At 36.4% G+C, this 21727-nt stretch overlaps 1 protein-coding gene across 4 annotated transcripts in view; it reads left to right on the forward strand.

Annotated features, from left to right (window-relative positions):
- Positions 1–10146: 10146 nt before the first annotated feature.
- LOC131682649 (protein outspread) overlaps positions 10147–21727 on the forward strand; it is a 641520-nt gene continuing 629939 nt past the window's right edge. The window contains exons 1-2 of one of the 4 annotated variants that reach the window (XM_058964299.1): positions 10276–10293; positions 11092–11986. In XM_058964299.1, the coding sequence (XP_058820282.1) occupies positions 11867–11986 (120 nt within the window). In that variant the 5' untranslated portion in view covers positions 10276–10293; positions 11092–11866. Of the gene's footprint in view, positions 11987–21727 lie in introns of all 4 variants that reach the window. The other 3 variants (XM_058964303.1, XM_058964301.1, XM_058964302.1) reach the window with 3 other exon arrangements.

Consider the following 21727-nt stretch of genomic DNA (forward strand, 5'->3'; position numbering starts at 1 on the left):
AAGAAAGCTTTCTTGTCGACGACGAATCATTTGCGGAAGCCGATTCTAAACAAATCCTGGAGCTCAAATTCTACGAGACTCATTCCGTGGCAAGTTTCCTGGTAGATTCAAGTGTGATTCAAGAAAAAAAATTGGTTTAGAAAGATACCTGCTCATGTAGCAAGAAAATTAGTTTTGGACAGATCTAGCCAGTTGCCATTGTAGCAAGGGTGAGCTACAATATTTCAACGGCGATGGAGTACAGCTCATTATAAAAGAACCCACCAACTTATTCCCGTAAGATTAAGGCAGCAGTCACCAGCCTCACATTGGTCCTATGAAGAATTAATGTAATCAGATCGCCAAGACCGTGACTTAAAAAGCATGCAACGGCTAATTTTCGTCCGACCATATAACCATATAAATTTCATTTTGAATTTCAAATGATTTCAAAATGAACGAAAAAGTCGAGGTCTGATTCTGATATCAAAGTAAAACACAAGTTTTGAAAAAAAATTGTAACGGTTATGATAAATAAAACATTCGTCTTGAAAACAAAATTTTCTTGAGGATAATTTAAAAAAAAATCTTCCTTGTGACTTTGAACATTTTGTTTACCTTCCAATTTTTCAATCAGAGTAATCTGCGGAACAAAATAAAACCAAAATCTAGCAGTGAGTCAAGGATTCTGCTTAACAGTTGTGAAGCAACATCTCCATGCAAATTTCGGTATTAAACTGTGAAGCCGCGTTCCTTTTTTTGTAAATTACTTCACCACGGGTTTTAATGTCCTCAAACTTCGGGTTGTTTCCATTTTTATTTCGTTTTTAAAAAAGTTAATTTGGTTCCGTAGGGTACCTTCGGGCCTTCTTGCGTGATCGTTCCTAGGCGAGGATTATTTTGTCGGTCTTGGTGGCAAAATTTGACGGCAAGTTACACTGGTTTATCTATTATACTGCTAGACTCGATAATATCAGCCCACCCTAGTTTTCTGTTCTATATTTATAGCTGATTTGTTTTAGAATACTATTCGTCTTCAAATTCTACGAAAATAACCATATCAAAATCAAGTTGAAATTTGTGCCAATTAAAATGCAATAACAATATGAGATATTGATTTAATAATTTTATATTCATTTGACTAAAACCCATCGAATAACCGAGTCATGAAGTATGGTTAATTAACGAAGTTGTGGATCAACATGAAACTCTGCACTCATTTATAGGAACTCAAAAGTCAACTAGCGATCCATAAGTTGATCTACCATTTGCATATCTATTGAGGCTACAAACATGAAACAGGAAAAGTTTCCATACAAAATATGTATCCTCTTCATTGTTGCTTGAATGCATCCACTTTGAGGCTTTCAATCGATTATAATTAGCTCGCTTGGACTTGTTGTGAGTAGGGAAAAGAAAATTGGCGGTGCTCATTAGCTTAGTTTTGGAAAACAAATCATTGGTCACGTGCTCGGTTTCTCTATTCACGTTTTTAACGGAAGAACTTCAACTGTCTTTTTGTGGCGCTGTTATCGCGTGTGTGAGGGAAGGTTTTGAAAGTGTGTGCCTTGCTTCAAAAGTCGCTCGGCATGGCGAATGAATATTAACAATGTTCAATATCAGACGCGGAACAATGCGGCAAACGAAAGTCAAATATCATCGCTACGATATCACGCAGACGTTTCATTGTAGGAATTTTTTTTACGGAACCTCGACTAGCTAGACGTGTCAGTTAGGTGGCTACAACCATTGATCCAGTCTGAATATAGATACATAAATTCCAATGGTTGTAGAGCTTTCTCATAAAATATCTAAAATTGATGATGTAGGGTTTCGCGATTTTATCCAAGCATCTCCATCACGGTGCTACTTGAAATCACCACATGCTAAAAATAGCTCATGCGAACACTCCATAAAAGTATCCCATCCAATGATAATTACTTAGTGTCGAATTAAACAATAAAAATTCAGCTGCGTACAATGGTCATCGATCTTTACCGTTTCAGTTTGCTTCGTGAACTAATGAGCTATCCTTTCACCAGATTCGTGCATAAACCGCATTTTGGGCATACTTTTCAGAAATAAATCGCAAACGTTCTCCCACACTGGTTTGCTGGAAGAAACGCTTGATTTGCTAGCGAATGGGACTTGATTGACAATTTAACGATCAGGCCGAGGAGAGACGTCTTCAAATTTCCATAAAGTTTACTTTCATACACTCACATTCACCATGTGCATAAGCTCTTCCTATCCGACACTTGCGGGAGGATATGGGCTTCTTGAGACACGCGAAAAAATCGTCTTGAGCAGTAAAAATAACAATTCAAAAGTGACGGTTCATTGAAAGCAAGAAACACACTCGAGCTTGAGTGTCGGTGCTGCACCGAAAGGTACACAGGACCATCTTTCACTCCATTAACGGCGGCATCGCGGCGATGATCGACGCCTGTCGCTTGGTTTGGCTGTTGCTCACTGACGTGATTTATGCTCAGGTTGGCACGCTAATAAGCTCACGAGCCGTTGAGGAATAAATAGCACTCGCTGGGACTGGCGCTACTAAAATATGAGCAATCATTGATCCTATCTTGTCGTTCGCCGCCCGGCACGGGATTTCACTTGTTTCTTGGTGGATTGCACATCGAAGACAATCGCTTTTGCGCGTGCTTCACGGTCACTGAAGTATTTACCTATTGGAATCGGTGAAAACGAATCCACCGTATATTGAATGGGACGATCGAGTGCTTAAGCTTACCTTGTTGCCAAGAAGAAAAGCTTTGTTGAACATCAGTGCCCACAAGGGGAGAAAAACTTGTAACAAATGTGTGAGTAAATGGAAGTTGCAGTTGGGCCAGTGATTTTCATAAAATTCTTGTCTAATTGAATTTTCTATAAGACTTAGAGTGACATTTTATTCAAATTTCATTTGGCCGATATACTTATAATTTTACCATATGAAAACTATTTATTATAGATCAAAGCGCAGAGAACAGACTTATAGGTTGGAACGACATTAATTGTTTTAATGTAGCCTTTGGACGGTTCATTCTTGATTCCCAAAGGTAAACTATAATCAATTTCTGATGCATTTTGAAAAACTTGTTATTTTTGATGGAGAATCGCATACAACTAATATGATAATATTTTTACGAATTCTCGGTTTTTGTTGCATCAACGTTTAAAATATTTTGAAAACAACTACAATTTAGAAGATGTTTTGTTAGGAGAATTTAAATTTCTAATGACATATAAGTTACATTATTGACCGGCAAATAGTATGACATTTGAAAAACATGTTTAGATTGTTTGTAGAAAAACATTCAATGTCTAAATCTTCTCCATACTAGATTCATATACAACATTCACGTTGGTGGTAAAAATTATATATAAAAAAATTGGTTTTTGTATTTCCTTTTTTAAAGATTTTGAAATTTTGGTTTCTTGAAAAAAATGTCGCATATTTCTCGTAAAAACCGACTTAATTCACCTAGCAGTGAGATGAGACATTTCTTTCATTTGTTATTGTTGGTCGTTCATTAGTTGTAGATGCGAAGTAGGCACTCATGAGCAGGAATGAGAATAGTTTCGTGTTCTGCATGAATAATACCTCGAATAAAGTGGATAAAATATAGAAAATCAATAAAACAAGCGAAATTTAAAAAAAATGGGTTACATATGTTGAGGTCAGCCAAAAAATCAATTATTTTTATTCTACTATAATAGTTTAGGTTCTTAAGAATGTTATCTCAAAGTAATTTAGACACAAAGTTTTTTCATCTTGCTCCCTTGCAGAGGCGTGGCTTACTCTTGAAACATTACACGCGATTATCTCAAAATCATGTTTCCCAAAGATGTGACAACGATTGCCGAAAAAGTTTTCGACCGACCTCAAAACTTTTTTTATCTTGTTCGTAATTTATCTGCCGCTTCCTTGAACGATTCCATTTTTTCGTCAAAATTTTCGTATTGATGTTATGAATTTTTAATCTTTTTTTTCGTGTGAAAACAGTATTTTTTGTAAAAATCGTACCCGTTTCCAAAAAGAAGAACACTAAGTGAAAAATTCGATGAAACGAATAAAAGGAATAAAAGTACAAAACTGCATAAAATTTAAGTACTGAAAGAAATTCTTAAAATTAAAATAATTGATAGAATGAACAGAAAGAATAAAATGAATAAAAGGAAACAAATAAATAAAATAAGTAAAATAAATTAAATAAGTGTATTAACCGTTATGTATCCGACGCGGTACCCGGGTACCTTTTTAGGTTTCAATTAATGAAATTCCTATGTTTTATCCATAGCTGGAAATTGAAACTTTGTTACATTTTAGAACACCACTAAGTCAAGCTTTTGGGTTAATAATGTTGTTGATATAGTAATAGGGGGAGTGAGGAGGGTCTCCTGATTTTTTTACTACGTAACAGGCCGACGTGGGTACCCGGGTACACACAAAACTGAAATGCCAATAACTAAAGTAATTTCCGACCGATTTTGATGCTTTTGAGTGTTTTGGATTCAGAAACTCATCTGCTTTTGGACTTGTTTAAAATGAATCGGGTGACACGGTTTGTGAACTTCATTGGCATACTAGCAATATGGGTATCAAAATTCTAGGAATTGCATCAGTAGGCTGTATCTCGCGGTTTTGGAACCATTTTGTGATTTGACCCCGGAACGGACATTCCGGAGCAGGTTCCCGTGGGGCCGTGAGTAGCCATTCTATTCCAACTCCATTTTTTAAATTGCCATAGGGTCCCGTAACTATAAATAACAGACTTCCGAGACAATTTGAAGAGTTTTGATACTCATATTGATAGGACATTATTAAAATTTACAAATCATGCCTAGTACTGGAACATTACCCCGGAAAATCCGAATTACCAAGCATCAGATTCATTCATCCGGTTCATTTTTACAGAATCAAAAAGTGTACAAGTTCCTGAAACCAAAACATCTAAAAGTGTCGAAATCGGATAAAGGAAGCCATAGTTATGGGCATTTCAATTTGTGGGTACCCGGATACCCACGTTGGCCTGTTAAAGGCGTTTTTTTTGTTGGACACATAACAGTTAAAGAAATAAAATAAATTAAAAATAAAATAAACATAATAAACGTGAAATGAATAATTTGGATAAAATTAATAAAAATAAAAATAAACAAAATAAATGCATATGGTAAAACTAATAAAACGAAGAGAACATAAACAGAACTAAATACATTCCATCAGGTCCGCGCGCAAGGGAAATGTTTTGGGGGGTTCAAACTCCTCCCATGAGAGGTACAATTATTTTTGAAAAAGTTGGACGGCATCGCTGAATCGGTTTATACTTGAATAAGCTTCGATATTAACAACAGTTGTGAGTAGATTAGTTACATAGCAAAAATCGATCATTGAGCTAGGAATAGCAGCAAAGGAGAAAAAGTAGTGAAGGAACTCAGAGAAAATAGGAATATCATTGCCTAGAAAAATTGCACCGTTGGTGATCTTTGCGTCAGAGTTGCTAAATAGCTCATGAAAACGGTGTATTAGGAGAAATTCCGCTGCCGAGAAACTCTCAGTACCAGCAAGAAGATAAATAGGAACGAGTATCGCAAAGAAGGATAAGAAACCCTGCGAAGATCGTCGATATCTCTGTATCGGTTCGCATGTCTGCAGGTGACGATATTTTTAGCTAACCTGAGTAGGTCAGTTATACCATATAGGTTGGACAGCAAGTAAGAAACAGCATCAATGAAAAAATTCGAACGATTACCACAATTAAATAAAAATTCAATAAAATTAAATAAAAATTTATCGGTGACCCCGGAAGAATAAGGATTAAGAGGAACAAGAGGTTCAGGTTCAGGCTTACTACAAACAAGCACAGTAAGAATCCGATGCTGCCATGACCCAGCAGGCGGTGGTGTCTGACCAAGATTTCTTCCCGATAACAGGCATTATTCCTAATTTTTGAGCTGAGTCCCCAAAAGTTTCACCCCCCTGATCTCGAAAACTTTTTGCAACGTTTAAGTGTTTCTATACCTTCCTTATATAAGAAACAAAAATAATCAAAACCTACCTTAAGAATTTTCTGCGCACGGGCCTGAATTCAATGTTTAGATTAAAAATTATGCGACATTAAACGAGTTGTAAAATTAGGATTAATGAGTTTCTGTTAAACTAATAATTTGGATGGAATAAACAAAATTAGTCAGATCATTGAAACAAAAAAACTAAACAAAATATAAAATTAAAAAAAAATGAATAAATTACTTAAAATGAAAAAAGTAAATGAATGAATAATATGAATAAAATGCACGAAATAAATAGACTGATCATAACGAATCTAAGGAATGAAACGAATAAAATAAACAACACTCAAATAAGGACAATGAATAAAAAGAATATTGAATAATATGAATGAATATCTGGTGTTTCTACTTTATTGGTCAGGAGCGGATCCAGAAAAAAAAAATCGTGAGGGGAACAAAATATTGATTTTCGAATGAACATTATACAATACGTTATACGTCAAAACCTCATTTAATGAAAATCAGTTTTGGTGGTCAAAATTGGTTTGAAATGATTTTGAGTTTGAAACTAATATAAAATTGAAACTAATTTAAAAATTTTCAGGATGTTGAAAATTTTTGGGGGAGGATGGGTCCGGATCCCTAGGATCCTCCCTCTAGACACGCCATTGTTATTGGTGGACCCTAATTAATTATCAGGGTATTGGAACGTTCAATAATTTTAGGAATTAAGGGGTTATATATGTTGAGGTGCGGGAAAAAGGGAAAGGTTAAACTTTTGTAAAGATATGTAGCCATATTTGAAATACATGTTATACGTCTAGCGTGGTACATTGTGGATTTGCAAAATCCACTCAAGAACACAAAAATATTAATTATTGTCGAAGTTGTAGCAATTTCCGCAAAACGTGTTTTTGTCAAAGAGGTTTGCCGTGACTACGATTCCAGTCCAACAGCTCAACTGAAAGCATAAAACTTCAAAAAAAAATCATCAGTATATGTACCAGTGTGGGTATTTTCGGAATGGCCTTGATGAGTGGGTACCAGAAATTGATATTCGTCGCCATTTTGAAATTCAAGATGGCGAGTTCCGGTTTAGCGAAATGCTCTATAACCCAATCAATATGTGTGTTTTTGGAATGGTTTTGACAAGTAGGTCGACATTGTTTTGAAGTTCAAAATGGCGACTTCCGGCTTAGTGAAATCTTCCAAAACTTTCTCGAATATAAAATCTACTATAAACAAGCGAAACGCAAAATATTTTTATATACTCATCTAGAAAAGTGCGATGAGAATTTCTTTTGACTCCCCGATACCTGCGTCGAACGAGCAGCTTCTTTCCGTAACGATCAACAGTACTACTTACTTCGTTATACATAGCTAGTTATAAACGTTAGAAAGAAAGCTTTCGATGATTTACAGCCTGACATCGAGGGGCTAAAGGCACATGGCAACCTGCTGAAACGCAAACGATCTCACGTTATTTTCGATAGCGATTATATGTTACAAGATCATTTACACGATAGAATTGAACTAAGTTTTGATTCGTTAACAGTATGATATGTATAAATATGTAGTTGAAGGGGTAGAACAAATAGCTTTAATCAAACAATTGAATTTACTTGAATTTTAGCAATGTGTTTGAATTGATTTGAATTAATTCAAACTCACACCACATCCTCCTCTTTTTCTTCTCACTTTCGTTCTCGCACGCACTCTACTGGATGAACACATAAAAATATTTTACGCATCGCTGGTTCATGATAAGATCTAATTTTCGAGAAAGTTTTAGATGGTCACCCAGGTTTTTTATGCGGGAGATACCGCACCAATTGTAAAATTCATATCTATTAGTTTATAGAGAACTAGCTAATATCCATCGCGCGTTGCTGCGACTTTCACCAAAATAGGAGATAAACACAATTTGCTCCGAAGCGCCATCTGGTGGGCAGATAATCCCCAACCAATAGCACACAAATACGCTATATATATATATATATATATATATATATATATATATATATATATATATATATATATATATATATATATATATATATATATATATATATATATATATATATATATATATATATATATATATATATATATATATATATATATATATATATATATATATATATATATATATATATATATATATATATATATATATATATATATATATATATATATAGATGTCGGTGAACCTAAAGTCGCCATCTTAAATATTAAAATGACATCAAACATCGACATTCGTCTCTTACTCGTCAACACCATTCCGAAAATACCCATATTGTCGAGGTGTGGGCCATAAAGGAGCTTCTTCCGTCTTTCCGAAAATCTTCTAAGACTTTTGCTTTAAAAGGGACTTCAAATTTTTTCGAAAAAAAAACCGTTTTAATTGCGAAATCAGCGCAAAAAAACTGCCAAAATTCTTCTAAGTTCTTTGCATTTAAAAGGACTTACAATATTTTTTTCAGAAAAAAGTCTAATTCATTCGCATGCAAAAGGACCGCAAAAAGAATATTTTTGCAAAAAACGTGTTAATTGCAAAAAACCGCATAAGAAAACCTGAGTATACCTCTGTTCAACGAATTGCTTGAAATAGTTGGACGAGAAGAGGGGCATGCCAAAGTAGTTTTTTTTGTTGGATTATAAAGGTTTTTGATTTATGGTCATTAGCTCCATTTTTTCGGGTAAGAAAAATCACCAAGGCAAGGGCGGATCCAGAATTTTTTTGTGGCCTGATCTGAAATTTTGATTTTAAAATGAACATTGTTCAATTCGTATTAGTAAGAACCTTATTTAATGAATTTAAGTTTTGCTGGTCAATTTAGTTCGGAATTATTTTAAGTTTGAAATATAAAATTGAAACTAATTTAAAATTTCTCAACAAGGAGAATAAGTATTCGGAGGGGGTCCCCAGGACCCTTCCCCTGGATCCACCACTGCCTGTGAGCGGGATTGGTAATCGAGTCCAAGTGAGCTGCGTGCAAGGCACTAGATTTACCAATTTCGTTATGTCTACCCCTCGCGTATAGTTTTCGAGCCACTCTAACGCAAGTATTTAACACTTTTCAAACCTGTTCTGTTATTATGCAACTTCTTATTAGCGAACAAAGATATGTATAGCAATTTAAACAGAGTCCTGTTCAGGAACGCAAATTGTGTCTCCGTTTTTAGGAGCTAGCGTCAATCTTGCGCTAGCTTAGTCCGTTAACTAAGTTAGTGTCGGTTTCTGATGAGACAAAGTCTAAACCCAAATTCCATAACTCATTTAAACAGAGCCCATTGCGTGCAGGTTGGTAAACGGCCAATTGATATGAATTAAGAGTTATCTACCATGATTGAAACTAAAAGTAATACAGCACTGATGCATTAGTTGTTCATTGAAAAGCAATTGGTTGCCAAATTCCACATCCATTAAATTTAACAATCAACATCAAGGTATTATATTCTGTACTAAAGCCAGTACCCTTTTATCTGTTATTGGCAATTATCAGTTTAAATAAAATAAAATTGGTTCGATATAGGAAAGCACTCAGCACTGCGATACATCAGCAACAGAGAAGTAACTTATATTTTATGACGGTTTCACCAAACTTCAATGACTTCATAAGTGCAACTATTCTAAACAGACTTGCACAAAATATCCTGGGATTAACTATATCAATTCCAAAATAAATCATTACGATTGGCATGTTGTCATAATGAACGCATTGGCCGCTATTCGGTTACTTCGATCAAATCACTTGATCCTATATATACACAGTTGCACGCAAGTTACCATCAAAGAAACGAGTTGCGTCTTTGCTAACACCTTCTCTGTTTACTATTTGCAGTGTGCTCTCAATGATAATTATTCTCAATTCTCTAGAGTTGAAACGCATGTGGTTCATTAATTTCTCTTCTCTCAAGCTCACGCTTGCGAGATTTTATCCTCTGACTGAGCATCGCTCCCGACAGAAGCTTATACGCTTGTGCCAACATAGGAACATTATCGTCATTCGAACCTCTCTGGAAGCCGCACATTGGCACCATCAGCACCATGGAATAAACGCGAGAAAGAGAGCTCTGATTGTGCAAAAGCCGCAGTAGGTGTACCAGTTGAGCGCGTTCGATCGCTGTTGTAGCGTTTTTCGAGGCCAGTTGGCTCGATGTACGACAGCTTTGCGTTAGTTGTGAAACGTCGGTGAACTTGTAAACACTCGTTTCTTTCGGGGAGAAGTTTTTTTGGTGCACGTTTAGATTGCAAACTAGTTGGAGCATTCTTTGATGTATTTTCGCTAATGAGTTTGTGTAAATAAACGATTTATGTAATTCGAAACGACACTTTCGACCATTGGATAGATGGAAATAGTGAACCTTTTTTGAAGTGTACTAGATTTAAGGTGACGAATGCAGTGGCCGTGGGTGTGTTCGATCGTGTAAAACGCGAATATTCTGATGGAATATTAAGGTTGAATCACACATATCCCGAAAATGTTGACGATTTCAGTGCAGGTGAAGCGGATGGCTGCTAGAAGAGCAGATCTGGTAACTCTTTTTCGCTGAATCGCAACCGCGACGCTGCTGGTGAATTTCGGTGGTGTGGAAACGTCAGAAAAAACTAACATTTTCACACGCAAACAGTTTTGTGTCAGCGCATGGTGCGCAGCAGGTTCAAGTCACCATTTACGCGAGGGTGCCTGTGATTTTTTTTGTTTTCGGTTGCTGTCTGTGCCTACTACGCTTGTGCTTGTGGCTGCGTACGTATGAGAGTTAGCCAAGTGCTACCCTGACGAGGTTGGCAAACCGGTGGTGTGTGATTTGAGCAGAAATATCCATGAAAGTGGAAGGAAGGTGAAAAACGAGATAATATCGCCGCAGTTCATTTGCGCTGCTGAGCGAGGTGCGCGAGCGATTTCTAATGAATTAATGATGTGGCTAAAGCTGTCCCATGGTGGATCGAGTTTTGTACGGTTTTGACAGCTAATATTTATTAGAAAGCTGTCAAGTGGTGTGTTTGGCTGCCCTGGTGATCTCCAGGTCTGGCTGGTGTGGCTGTCTACGAACGAAGCCAGCTGAAATAAATAATAAATATTTGTGTTTTCAAAGTGGTTGATGCTCGTGAGCGCCAGTTGCTGCGAACAGTGGAAGGAAGACCCAGATCAGAAGGAAGCCAGAGTGTAATAACAAGTGAATGGAATGAATTGGCAAATAGATGATTTTGTGATGCAAGTTTTTAATCACAGTCAAGAAGTAAAAGATTAACAAGGAACGAGTAAGAAGAATCGACACTAAACTTAGGTGTACGAGTAGCGAAAGTTAATTGTTATTGGTACAGGTGTTACATTAATTAGATTTCATACTATCGATCGATTTCGAGCCGAACACGTTGAAAACAAGGCGAAAAGGAGTGAAGAGGTTGCCAGTGTCAGTGGTGTACACCGGAGCCAAACAGCAGGAAAGGAAACAAGGCTTTGGATTAATTTTTCTTGTTTCTCAAATTCGTTTTGTTATTCTTTTCGACGACGGCTTAAATGCTCCGTTTCGTGTGTATTCGTTTTATTTTTCCCTACGAGTGAGTGCAAGTTGTATAGACAGTGATTAAAAATATGTGTTTCCATTGAATTGGAGTCGCTATTCGAAGACGACTAAAAAGGTTTATTTTGGTTCAATTTCGGTTCAAGTGAGGTGTTTTTACCCTCGGTTGTAGTTCTTTCGAGTTTGGTTTGATGCTGCTGAAGCATCGACATCGATAAGCATTCCATCGAGGCGGAACCGGAGCAAAGGAAATATTTTCGATTTTTTGTGATCCCTTCTGAGTGCGCTTCGGTTCTCCCGACTTTTTTTTCATACCTTCGGTTGACGGTGGAGAAAATTCGTAACGATGGGCAGCCGAAACGTGGAGTGTCGTAAATTTTCACCAAACATCTTTAACAAGAGCAAATGTACACACTGTTTTCGCCAGCGTGAGGAACACAGTGCGGCTGCACTGGAATGCAATCGGGTAAGTTTTATTTCTGTGCTCTGTCGTTGAGTTCTGACTTGGGTGATTTTATCCGTATGTCTACATTTCTGGGGGACTTACGTTAACGGAATTGGAACGAAGGGAAGGGATCAACAATCGCAGATACGTATCTGTGGTTTGGGTAAATGAACCCATACGCAGGGGTGACACTTTAAATTATTAATTGTAGCGTGTAAAAATGCCTCCTACAGTCAGCCGACTGAAGTTGTCTGAAGGAATTTTGATCTCATTCTCACGGCGGACACTTTGAAAAGTCATTTGAAGTTAGCGTTCCGTTTGGTAGACCTAACAATAATCGGGTGTGACGGGCGGAAATAACAACCTACACATCTTTTTATTACGAAGTGCAATGTTGATGTGAGGAACACACGTTGCTTGTCGCAAAAGGAAACATTCTTCGCTTGAAAAAAATAAAGTACATGTATATATGTGATGTAATGCTACCTCAATATCGTGTTATTTTTAAAGTGCTAATAAGATTATAGCCACTTGTACATGATGTTTGGCGTTTGATTTGCCATTGTTGGTGGTTGGTTGTAAATTCATGGTCGACTGGATTTCATTTTAACGATACCGATGTTGTATGGAACACAAAATGTTGAACTAGACAGGCATCGATGTATCGCTGTTAGTTACAACATTCATCCCCAAAACATTTTTTACCAATGTAACAACCAGCTTTAATTATAAATATTGGTCAAATTGGACTTCACTACTTAGGATTAGGGTGTCAAAAATTTGTGAAATTATGGCTTAATCTTGTAGTGTGTGTCATATGTTGCCGGCTTTTCATTAAGTTAAGTCATTTTCGTGCTCCAGATTCTCCTCGTCATCAGCTAATAGCTGTCTTGACTTCTAGCTAGACACTAAATTCAAAAATGACACACGGCGTATGTGTTCGGTTGGTATGACTGATCGGGACCGAAGTTCCGGTTGGTACAAAAGATATTTTTTTTTAATAATGTCTACCATATCGAATTGATAGTTTTGTAATTAACGCGCCAAAGTAGTGATATGATGATTTTCCCTTGGGATCCATATTTTAATTAACCCCCTCGTCGGATCTTCAGTACTAAATAATTAAATTTTAAAAATTACTAGCTGTAAATTAATTGCAATAGATTTTTGGATCATCAAAGGGTGAAATAACAGTTTTCACAAGTCTTTTATCTCATTACTGCACGTGAGTCTAAATCTATTGGCATTTAGTGCTTAGACCGGCAACGACTGGTACTACCAGCCTTTTGCTGAGAATAAGATGGTAGCCACGGGTTTAGGCCTGAAAAAAACTGTTTGGAATTCAAATTGCCTTTGTTTAGAAAACAGGATACTCTCGGTAGCCGGCTACCCAGAGTTTAAAAATACCTAAAAAACTAAGCAAGATTTTTCTTCTTTATGTAATCAAAGACCAGCTTGTTGTGGTGTTAATATGCGCCAGATTGGTATGAATTCCTACTTACCATTGTCTAAATAGTTGTTATTAGATAATCATCAGTCAAACATAATAAAATCAGCGTGCAATCCGCCAAAATCATCGTCACAACGCAACATACCAGGCGCGTAGCTTTGCCGAATAAACAAGATGCATTGTCGGCATCCCTTCAGTATTGCTTCCAAATCTAAAGCTAGAAACAACAACAAACAGGTATCCACTTTACAAAATCCATAGTTCTTAGGGCCGATTTCTTCACCCTCGCTTAACTTTTAAACCAGGTTCACCAGTACGTTTAAACCTGGCTTAAGCGCTAAGCGAGGGTGAAGAAATCGGCACTTAGAGCATGAACAGAAACACGATTTAATAATGATAACAGAAGTCGCGACAAAAAGGGGTGTTGAATGTGTTACGGAGGAAAAATTGAACACAGTTATAAAACATATTTTTGTTCACGGTATTTTCATAACGTAAAAAAACGTGCTTGTTTCAGAGTTCAACAGAGCAACTACTAAACTTTTTTTGTTTCAAAGTTAGTTACCTTTAATAAAAAAATAAAACTTTTTCAGATGGTATTACTTTCGATTAGGGCACAAAACAATAAATACCATAGCTGTTATATGAAATAGCATGCTTTTTAGCATATAGAACATTGACAATTATCGAGGAATTTATGCGCTCTGTGCCGTTTTCAAGCTCTTCGAGTTAGTCGTGGTGGACTCAGTATTTTGCACTGTAAGGAACATATTCCTAAAAACCCACAAAAATTCATGCCGAACCGATCAACGACGACGAATCTACTATCTCCAACCTCTTTTGTGTCCGAAAGGTTCGACGCGAATCAATAAACTGATGTTATATATACTGACCTTAACTGAAAAAATATCTCAAATAACAAAAACTCAACGTAAGGGTTAGGTATTTTTACATAGAATCGCAAAAAGTGTCTTTTTTCACGTTGAAACCCTTATCCCTCCCCCTTAATGAAAAATCAAAACTGCAAAATTTATACAAAGAAAACCATTTCTTAAGTTGCACCAAATTGTTTGAGTAAATTACCTATGAAATGAAAAGTACAAGACATAGGCTTATAGTGTCTTCGATAAAGTTTTTAATATAATTTTCTTCAATTTTCTGGAAGACAGCAAAACTATCTCGAACCATTTAAAAGTTAATTTTCTGATTTTAATAAATTTGGAACCACCCCACCCAGTAAACTCGTAAATTGCGAAATTTATTAGTAAAACGAAACTATATCTTCTCTATTGTCCACCGTGACAGTAATTTAAACCAAGGTCAATTCATGAAAAACAAAATTTTTAATATGAATTTTTCAGTTTTCGTTTTTTTTCCAAGCTGTCCTTCAGATGTTTTTCAGAGTTTTTGAAGACAATTTTTTTCCAATGTTTCAAAATTCTAGCTTCTATTATTCAAAAGATATAAGACTGAATGAAGTAACCCGATTCATTTTTACCACGTCTAAAAGTAAATGAGTTCCCGAATCCAAAACACCAAAAAGAATCAAAATCGGTTGCAAATTACCTTAGTTATTGGTATCCCGAGCAAATACTTATCGGTTCAAACACCACATAGCCCCTTGAAAAGTCCTTAAATGTGGTCCGCACCAAAATTTACAACCATCAAGACACCATAAAATGATCTCGTTAACCCATAAATACACTAACATATGGTATTTTATATGGAATCTACCGGATCATGGTGATGGTGTTTTCAAAGGTTGAACCCATTTCAAACATCCATGTCAAACCCCATGAGCATGGGTGTATTATGGGCTTTTCGTTTGCTCGGGATTTCAGTTTTGTGGGTACCCGAGTACCCACGACGGCCTGTTACGTAGAAAAAAATTCAGGAGCCCTTTCTCACTCCCCCTTACTATATCAACAATATTATTAACCCAAAAGCTTTACTTAGTGAAGTTCTGTCACAAAGTTTCAATTTACAGCTATGGATAAAACATGGGAAATTCATTAATTGAAGCCTAAAAAGGTACTCGGGTACCGCGTCGGACACATAACGGTTAAAAACATAAAAAATCTTTGCTTTTGATTCCATGTTTTATTTGTTTAAAAGGACGCCACATGGAAATTAAAATTCTTCAGAGGGGGTGGGCGTAGTGTAGTTGGTAAACCGATTGCCTTGCACGCAGCGCACCTGGGTTCGAGCTCCTTGCTTGACACTTGCTTGTTTTAACCACATGGGTTAGCATTTTTGGTAGTTAATTTAGCAAAAGGATAGTGATCAAGGTGATTTAAAGGAAGGTGTGGCCCAATTTCAATTTTATTAAATAATTTATATTCATTCTTTTACGTAGCAAAAAGAAAAAAAAAACGTCTGCAGCATCGAAAATGACTAAAAACAGCATTTGGCTTAACATTTTCATGACTAACTATTTTCTCGTATTTATAGAATTCTAAAACTATTTTTCCTTGAAAATGGAAGGGTCAAGAAACACGAGACACCTTTTTTAATACAGATAGGTAGTCACCTCGCAGTGCTAGAAGCTGCACAATTTTTACTTTCCAATGCTCAATACAAAATTCCTAGAATTATCATAATAGTCCAATTGCATGGAAACGTACTGGAAGACAGTCTGAATTGATAGGCTTTCTCAGATTTCAATAATAATGCAAAATAACGAAGATATACCAAAATTTCATTTTTCGTCGTCAACGTGAACTACCCCTGGCAGCACTGTTCCATCTATATCCAATCAGACTAATTGCAATAACTTCAGTTCTCGAGCTAATACATACTTGTAACTAGTATTGCTCAAATGAATGGTAATAATCACATTTATTAACTTTACTTCTTTTGTGAACAAAACTTACCACAACCAGCTGTTGTGTATAAGGAACAATGGGCATGAAGGGGTTAATTAAATTAGTTATCGGAGAGTCGTGTCGAGTTCCTCTCACCAGAATCCGACACTAACTTAGTGACAGGACTAAGTAAGGGTTTTATTTGTTTGATTATACACTTCTAGCAAAACGTATTTAACCACTTCTGATTTTTGGTGCTGTCCAAGCAGTGTAATAACTAATAAAATATGGGCAATTTTGAGAGTAGAGAAACGGTTAAACAAAAATATGCACATGTAGTTGTCTCTTTCTAACGTACATAAAACTAAAAGTTAGTCAAATATATTTCAACTTCTTCTGATAATCCCTTTAAAATGCATATATTTCCAAATGCGCTTTACATATTAATTGGTTTGAACCAAGCGCCATTTTGAGATCCATGCTCAAAACCACCATCGCATCCAATGTCCTACTGGATAAACCCACATTTATTTATTTTTAAAATCTCAAATAGCAAATGAAAGCACATAAAATTTTATTGAAATTCTATATTAATGGCAAGTTACCCAAAAATAAATTTTGGCATGATACCAGAAAAATACCAGATAAAATATGGCGCTCAGTTCGGTTTGGTTTAACAGTTGTGTCCAACAAAAAAACACCTTTAACAGGCCAACGAGGGTACCCGGGTACCCACAAATTGAAATGCTCATAACTATGGCTTCATTTAACCGATTTGGACACTTTTAGATATTTTGGATTCAGGAACTCGTCCACTTTTTGATTCTGTACAATAGAACCGGAATAATGGATCTGGTTTTCGGTAATCCGGATTTTCCGGAGTAATGTTCCAGTACTAGGATATGATTTGCAAATTTTAATAATTTACTAGCAAGATGAGTGTCAAAACTCTTCAAATTGTCTCGGAAGTCTGTTTTTTATTGTTACGGGGCCCTATGACAATTTGAAAAATGGAATTGGAATGGAATGGCCACTCACGGCCCCACGGGAGCCTGCTCCGGAATGTCCGTTCCGGGGTCAAATCACCAAATGGTTCCAAAACCACGAGATACAGCCTACTGATGCAATTCCAAGAATTTTGATACCCATATTGTCAGTATTCCATTGAAGTTCGCAAATAATACCCCAGCATTGGAACCTGCTTCCGGAAACCCGGATTCCCGGAAACCGAATGAAGTAACCCGATTCATTTTTATCAAGTCCAAAAGTGGATGAGTTACTGAATCCAAAACGGACGGCCAAAAGTATCGAAATCGGTTGGATATTACCTTAGTTACGGGCATTTTAGTTTTGTGGGTACCCGGGTACCCACGTCGGCCTGTTACGTAGTAAAAAATTCAGGAACCCCTCCTCACTCCCACGCTTACTATATCAACAATATTATTAACCCAAAAGCTTGACTTAGTGAAGTTCTAAGATGTCACAAAGTTTCGATTTCCAGCTATGAATAAAACATAGAAATTTAATTAATTGAAACTTTAAAAGGTACCCGGGTACCGCGTCGGACACACAACGGTTAATGCAGGCCAATATGCGTGCGCACAATGTTTCACTTGGTCCATTCTCACCCACCAAGAAAAACATTACAGACATTATAGCAAAAAGTTTGAGTAATTTATGGAAAAAACCATTTCACTGTTGAAATTGCCATTGGTAACTTTTTATCCCACAATTGACGTTGTTGTATATCGGCGCCGGTGGTTGAGTGATAAGCGTGACCGCCACTCATTCCAGGTGGCCTGGGTTCAATTTCCAGCCGAGGTCGTTGCGATTTTTCTGAGTTGAAAAAATCTGTTGTCACGTCTTCCTTCGGAAGGAAAGTAAAGCAGTTGGTCCATACCGGCTTGAACCTTCGTTCGAACCGGTCACGAATCTTGATAGCTCCTGGTTTACCTAGAGTTTTTCAACAGAAACAGTCTTTCTCAAGGCTACCTACATTTTCGCTCGTTCCGTCTTTCTCAAGACTACCTATATTTTTTCGACAATTAGTCTTTCTCAAGACTACCTACTTTTTCTACTCTACTTTTCTATTTTTTCAAGACTAAAACATTTTTCAAGAACAATTCAGCCTAAAGAAATATTTAATTCTTCCAACATATCTAGGTCCTCCCAGAAAGGCCGTGTGTCAAAAATTAAAGCTAAACGGAAAAGGGTATCTTTTCCACCCAAAAATTCAATTGACTGCAGCAACTCATTCGATGTTTTATCCGAATGTGAAGCTGATGAAATTTCTAAATTTCCTCGCATTGCGCATAATGCCAATGAGAAGAAAACGCAATCACCTCCGCCTATAACAGTGATGATCTCCGACTTTCGAACTGAGCTTTCGACGTTCCTTCCGGACGTGAAAGTCTCTTTTCAGATTGGCCGAAGAGGAGAGTGTCGAGTTACAGCGGAGGAATTGATTGGCCACAAACAACTACTCCAGTATCTTACGGAGAGGTTATATAAATTTTATTCATATGATTTCAAGACCGATAGACCATTCAAGGCTGTCTTGAAAGGGCTACCACAAGGTCAAAGTATGAAATATCCAACGAATTGAAAAATTTACTTGGCTTTTCTCCTTCACAAGTTATTCTTATGAAGAGAAAGGCTAGCGGCGATAACACGCCAGTACGCTCTGGAATTATCCAAGAGCTTTATTTAATTCTTTTTAACCGTAATGAGGTTAATAATTTGAAAGTATTTGAAAAAGCACGTTTTATGTTCCACATGCGAGTAAAGTGGGAACGTTATAGACGACATGAGGGCAGACATGAGGCTTTGGGCACTGACAAAAAGCTGTCATTTGGATTCCAAATGTATGATCTGTGGTGATAAATCGCACACGAAAGATACTTGTCCGGTGAAAAAAACCACAAAAAGTTTCAAATGCGCTAATTGTAGTGAAAACCATAAATCGAATTTCTGGGGTTGTCCTGTTCGAGACAAAATTATAAATTCTCGTTCTAGACAACAAAAACAACAAATAAAAAATGTTCCTACTTCTTCAGGTACACTTCAAGAAAACACGTCCAAACGTGTTAATCCGTTTCAAAATAGATTAACATCTTCTACCTCCGTCACACCATCCTACAATAGTGTGTCATCTTATGCTTCAGTGGCAGGTAACAAGGCCAAAATAACGGCTATCGTTACCACGCCTACAAAAGCATTTGCACTCAACGCTTCCTTTAGTCCATTGGATCTAGGTAGCGTAACGGAAGAAAAATTAAAGTACTTGCAAGACTCTATGTCACCTATGATGATTGCTATGTTAAATTCTACCTCCATGTTTGAAGCTTTTCAAGCGAGGTGGGAATTTGCTAACAAAATTGTAATGAAATTAAAGTTTAACAATGACTTTAAATAATCATTTAAATATATTAAATTGGAATGCTCGTTCATTAAAAACGTGCGAAGACGAATTTTTCAACTTCTTGAGGATACATAATGTCCATATAGCCGTTGTGACCGAAACTTTTTTAAAACCAAATATTAAATTGAAGAGTAACTCTAATTTTGTTATTCATCGATTTGATCGAATTGTTGGGTTCGGCGAAGGAATCGCAATAGCGGTTAATCGCAGGATCAAACATTCCGTTACGCCGTCTCTTGACGCAAAGGTGATCGAGAGTTTGGGTATCGAAGTTGAAACTGATCTTGGTATCATTTTTATTGCTGCAGCCTATTTGCTTTTTCAGTGCACTGGCGAGCAAGTTAATTTCTTGAAAGGAGACTTAGAAAAACTTACAAGAAAGCGGTCGAAATTCTTCATAATCGGTAATTTTAACGCCAAACACCGAGCCTGGAATAATGCTCAAAGCAATTCCAACGATAAACTACTTTTTAATGATTACTCTGCTGGTTATTATTCAATTTTGTTCCCGAATGGTCCTACGTGCTATTGTTCTTTAAGGAATCCATCAACAAATGATTTGGTTTTGAAAGATCCAAGTCACTTTTGTAGCGAATTGATTACACATGCTGACTTTAATGCTGATCATCTTCCAGTAACTTTTTCACTTTCTCAAGAAGCTATTTCCAATCCCATTAGCTCAGTGTTCAATTATCACAAAGCGAATTGGGAAAAGTACAACACTTATATTGAGAATAATTTTAATCGTGACCTTGATTTACAAAATAAAGCTGACATTGATACGGTATCACAAAATTTAAGTATATTTATAGTTGATGCTAGAAATTTATCAGTATCAATAACACAGAAAAAATTTAATACTCCTATTATTGACGACGATCTTCAACTTCTGATTCGCTTGAAGAATGTTCGAAGACGTCAATATCAACGTTCTCGTGATCCTGCTCTGAAATGTATCTATCAGGATCTACAAAAAGAAATTAAGCATAGATTCACACTCTTAAGAAATGAAAATTTCACGAAAGAGGTTGAACAAATCAAGCCAATTTTCTTTCTGGAAACTTTCTAAGGTTCTTAAGAAACCTCCAAAACCAATTCCAGCTTCGAAGGAAGGTGACCACATACTTCTTACAAACCAAAAAAAGCCCAAAAACTTGCTCAGCAGTTTAAAAGCGTCCATAATTTTAATCTCAACGTTGTGAGTCCTATTGAAACCGAAGTCTTACAAAAATATGAAAACGTTTCAAATCAAGTATTGTCTCTCGACGATATTGTTGAAAGAAACTATGATGAGATCAAATCCACCATGAAAAAGTTAAAAAATATGAAAGCTCCAGGTTATGATGGAATTTTCAATATTCTTCTTAAAAACCTTCCCGAAATCACCCTAAGATACTTGGTCAAAATATTCAACAAATGTTTTGAATTAGCATACTTCCCTGAAAGATGGAAAAATGCCAAGGTTATTCCTATTTTGAAGCCAGATAAAAACCCAGCAAAAGCATCTAGCTATCGACCAATTAGTTTACTCTCTTCTATTAGTAAATTATTTGAAAAAATCATCCTAACTAGAATGATATCACATATCAATGAGAATTCTATTTTTCTTCCTGAGCAGTTTGGATTTCGTATTGGACATTCAACTACTCATCAACTTGTGAGAGTAACTAACATGATAAAGGCAAATATCTCAGAGGGCTATTCCACTGGAGTTGCTCTTTTAGGCATCGAAAAAGCTTTCGACAGTGTTTGGCACAAAAGATTAATTGCCAAAATGTGGGATTTTAATTTTCCAATTTACATAATAAAGATAATTAAAAATTATCTTACTAACCGTACCCTACAGGTTTCTTATCAAAATTGTAATTCTAATAATCTACCCGTTAAAGCAGGCGTCTCTCAAGGATCAAGCGTCGCACCAATCCTATACAATATTTTTACCTTTGATCTTCCAAATCTACCTACAGGCTGTAAAAAGTCACTTTTCTGTGATGATACTAGCATCTCAGCCACTGGTAGGGGTCTTCGTATTGTCTGCAGTCGACTGCAACGAAGCTTGAATATTTTCAATGATTACCTGAAAAAAT

Source organism: Topomyia yanbarensis, chromosome 2, assembly GCF_030247195.1.
Source record: "Topomyia yanbarensis strain Yona2022 chromosome 2, ASM3024719v1, whole genome shotgun sequence".
In the NCBI taxonomy this organism is placed as follows: Eukaryota; Metazoa; Arthropoda; class Insecta; order Diptera; family Culicidae; genus Topomyia; species Topomyia yanbarensis.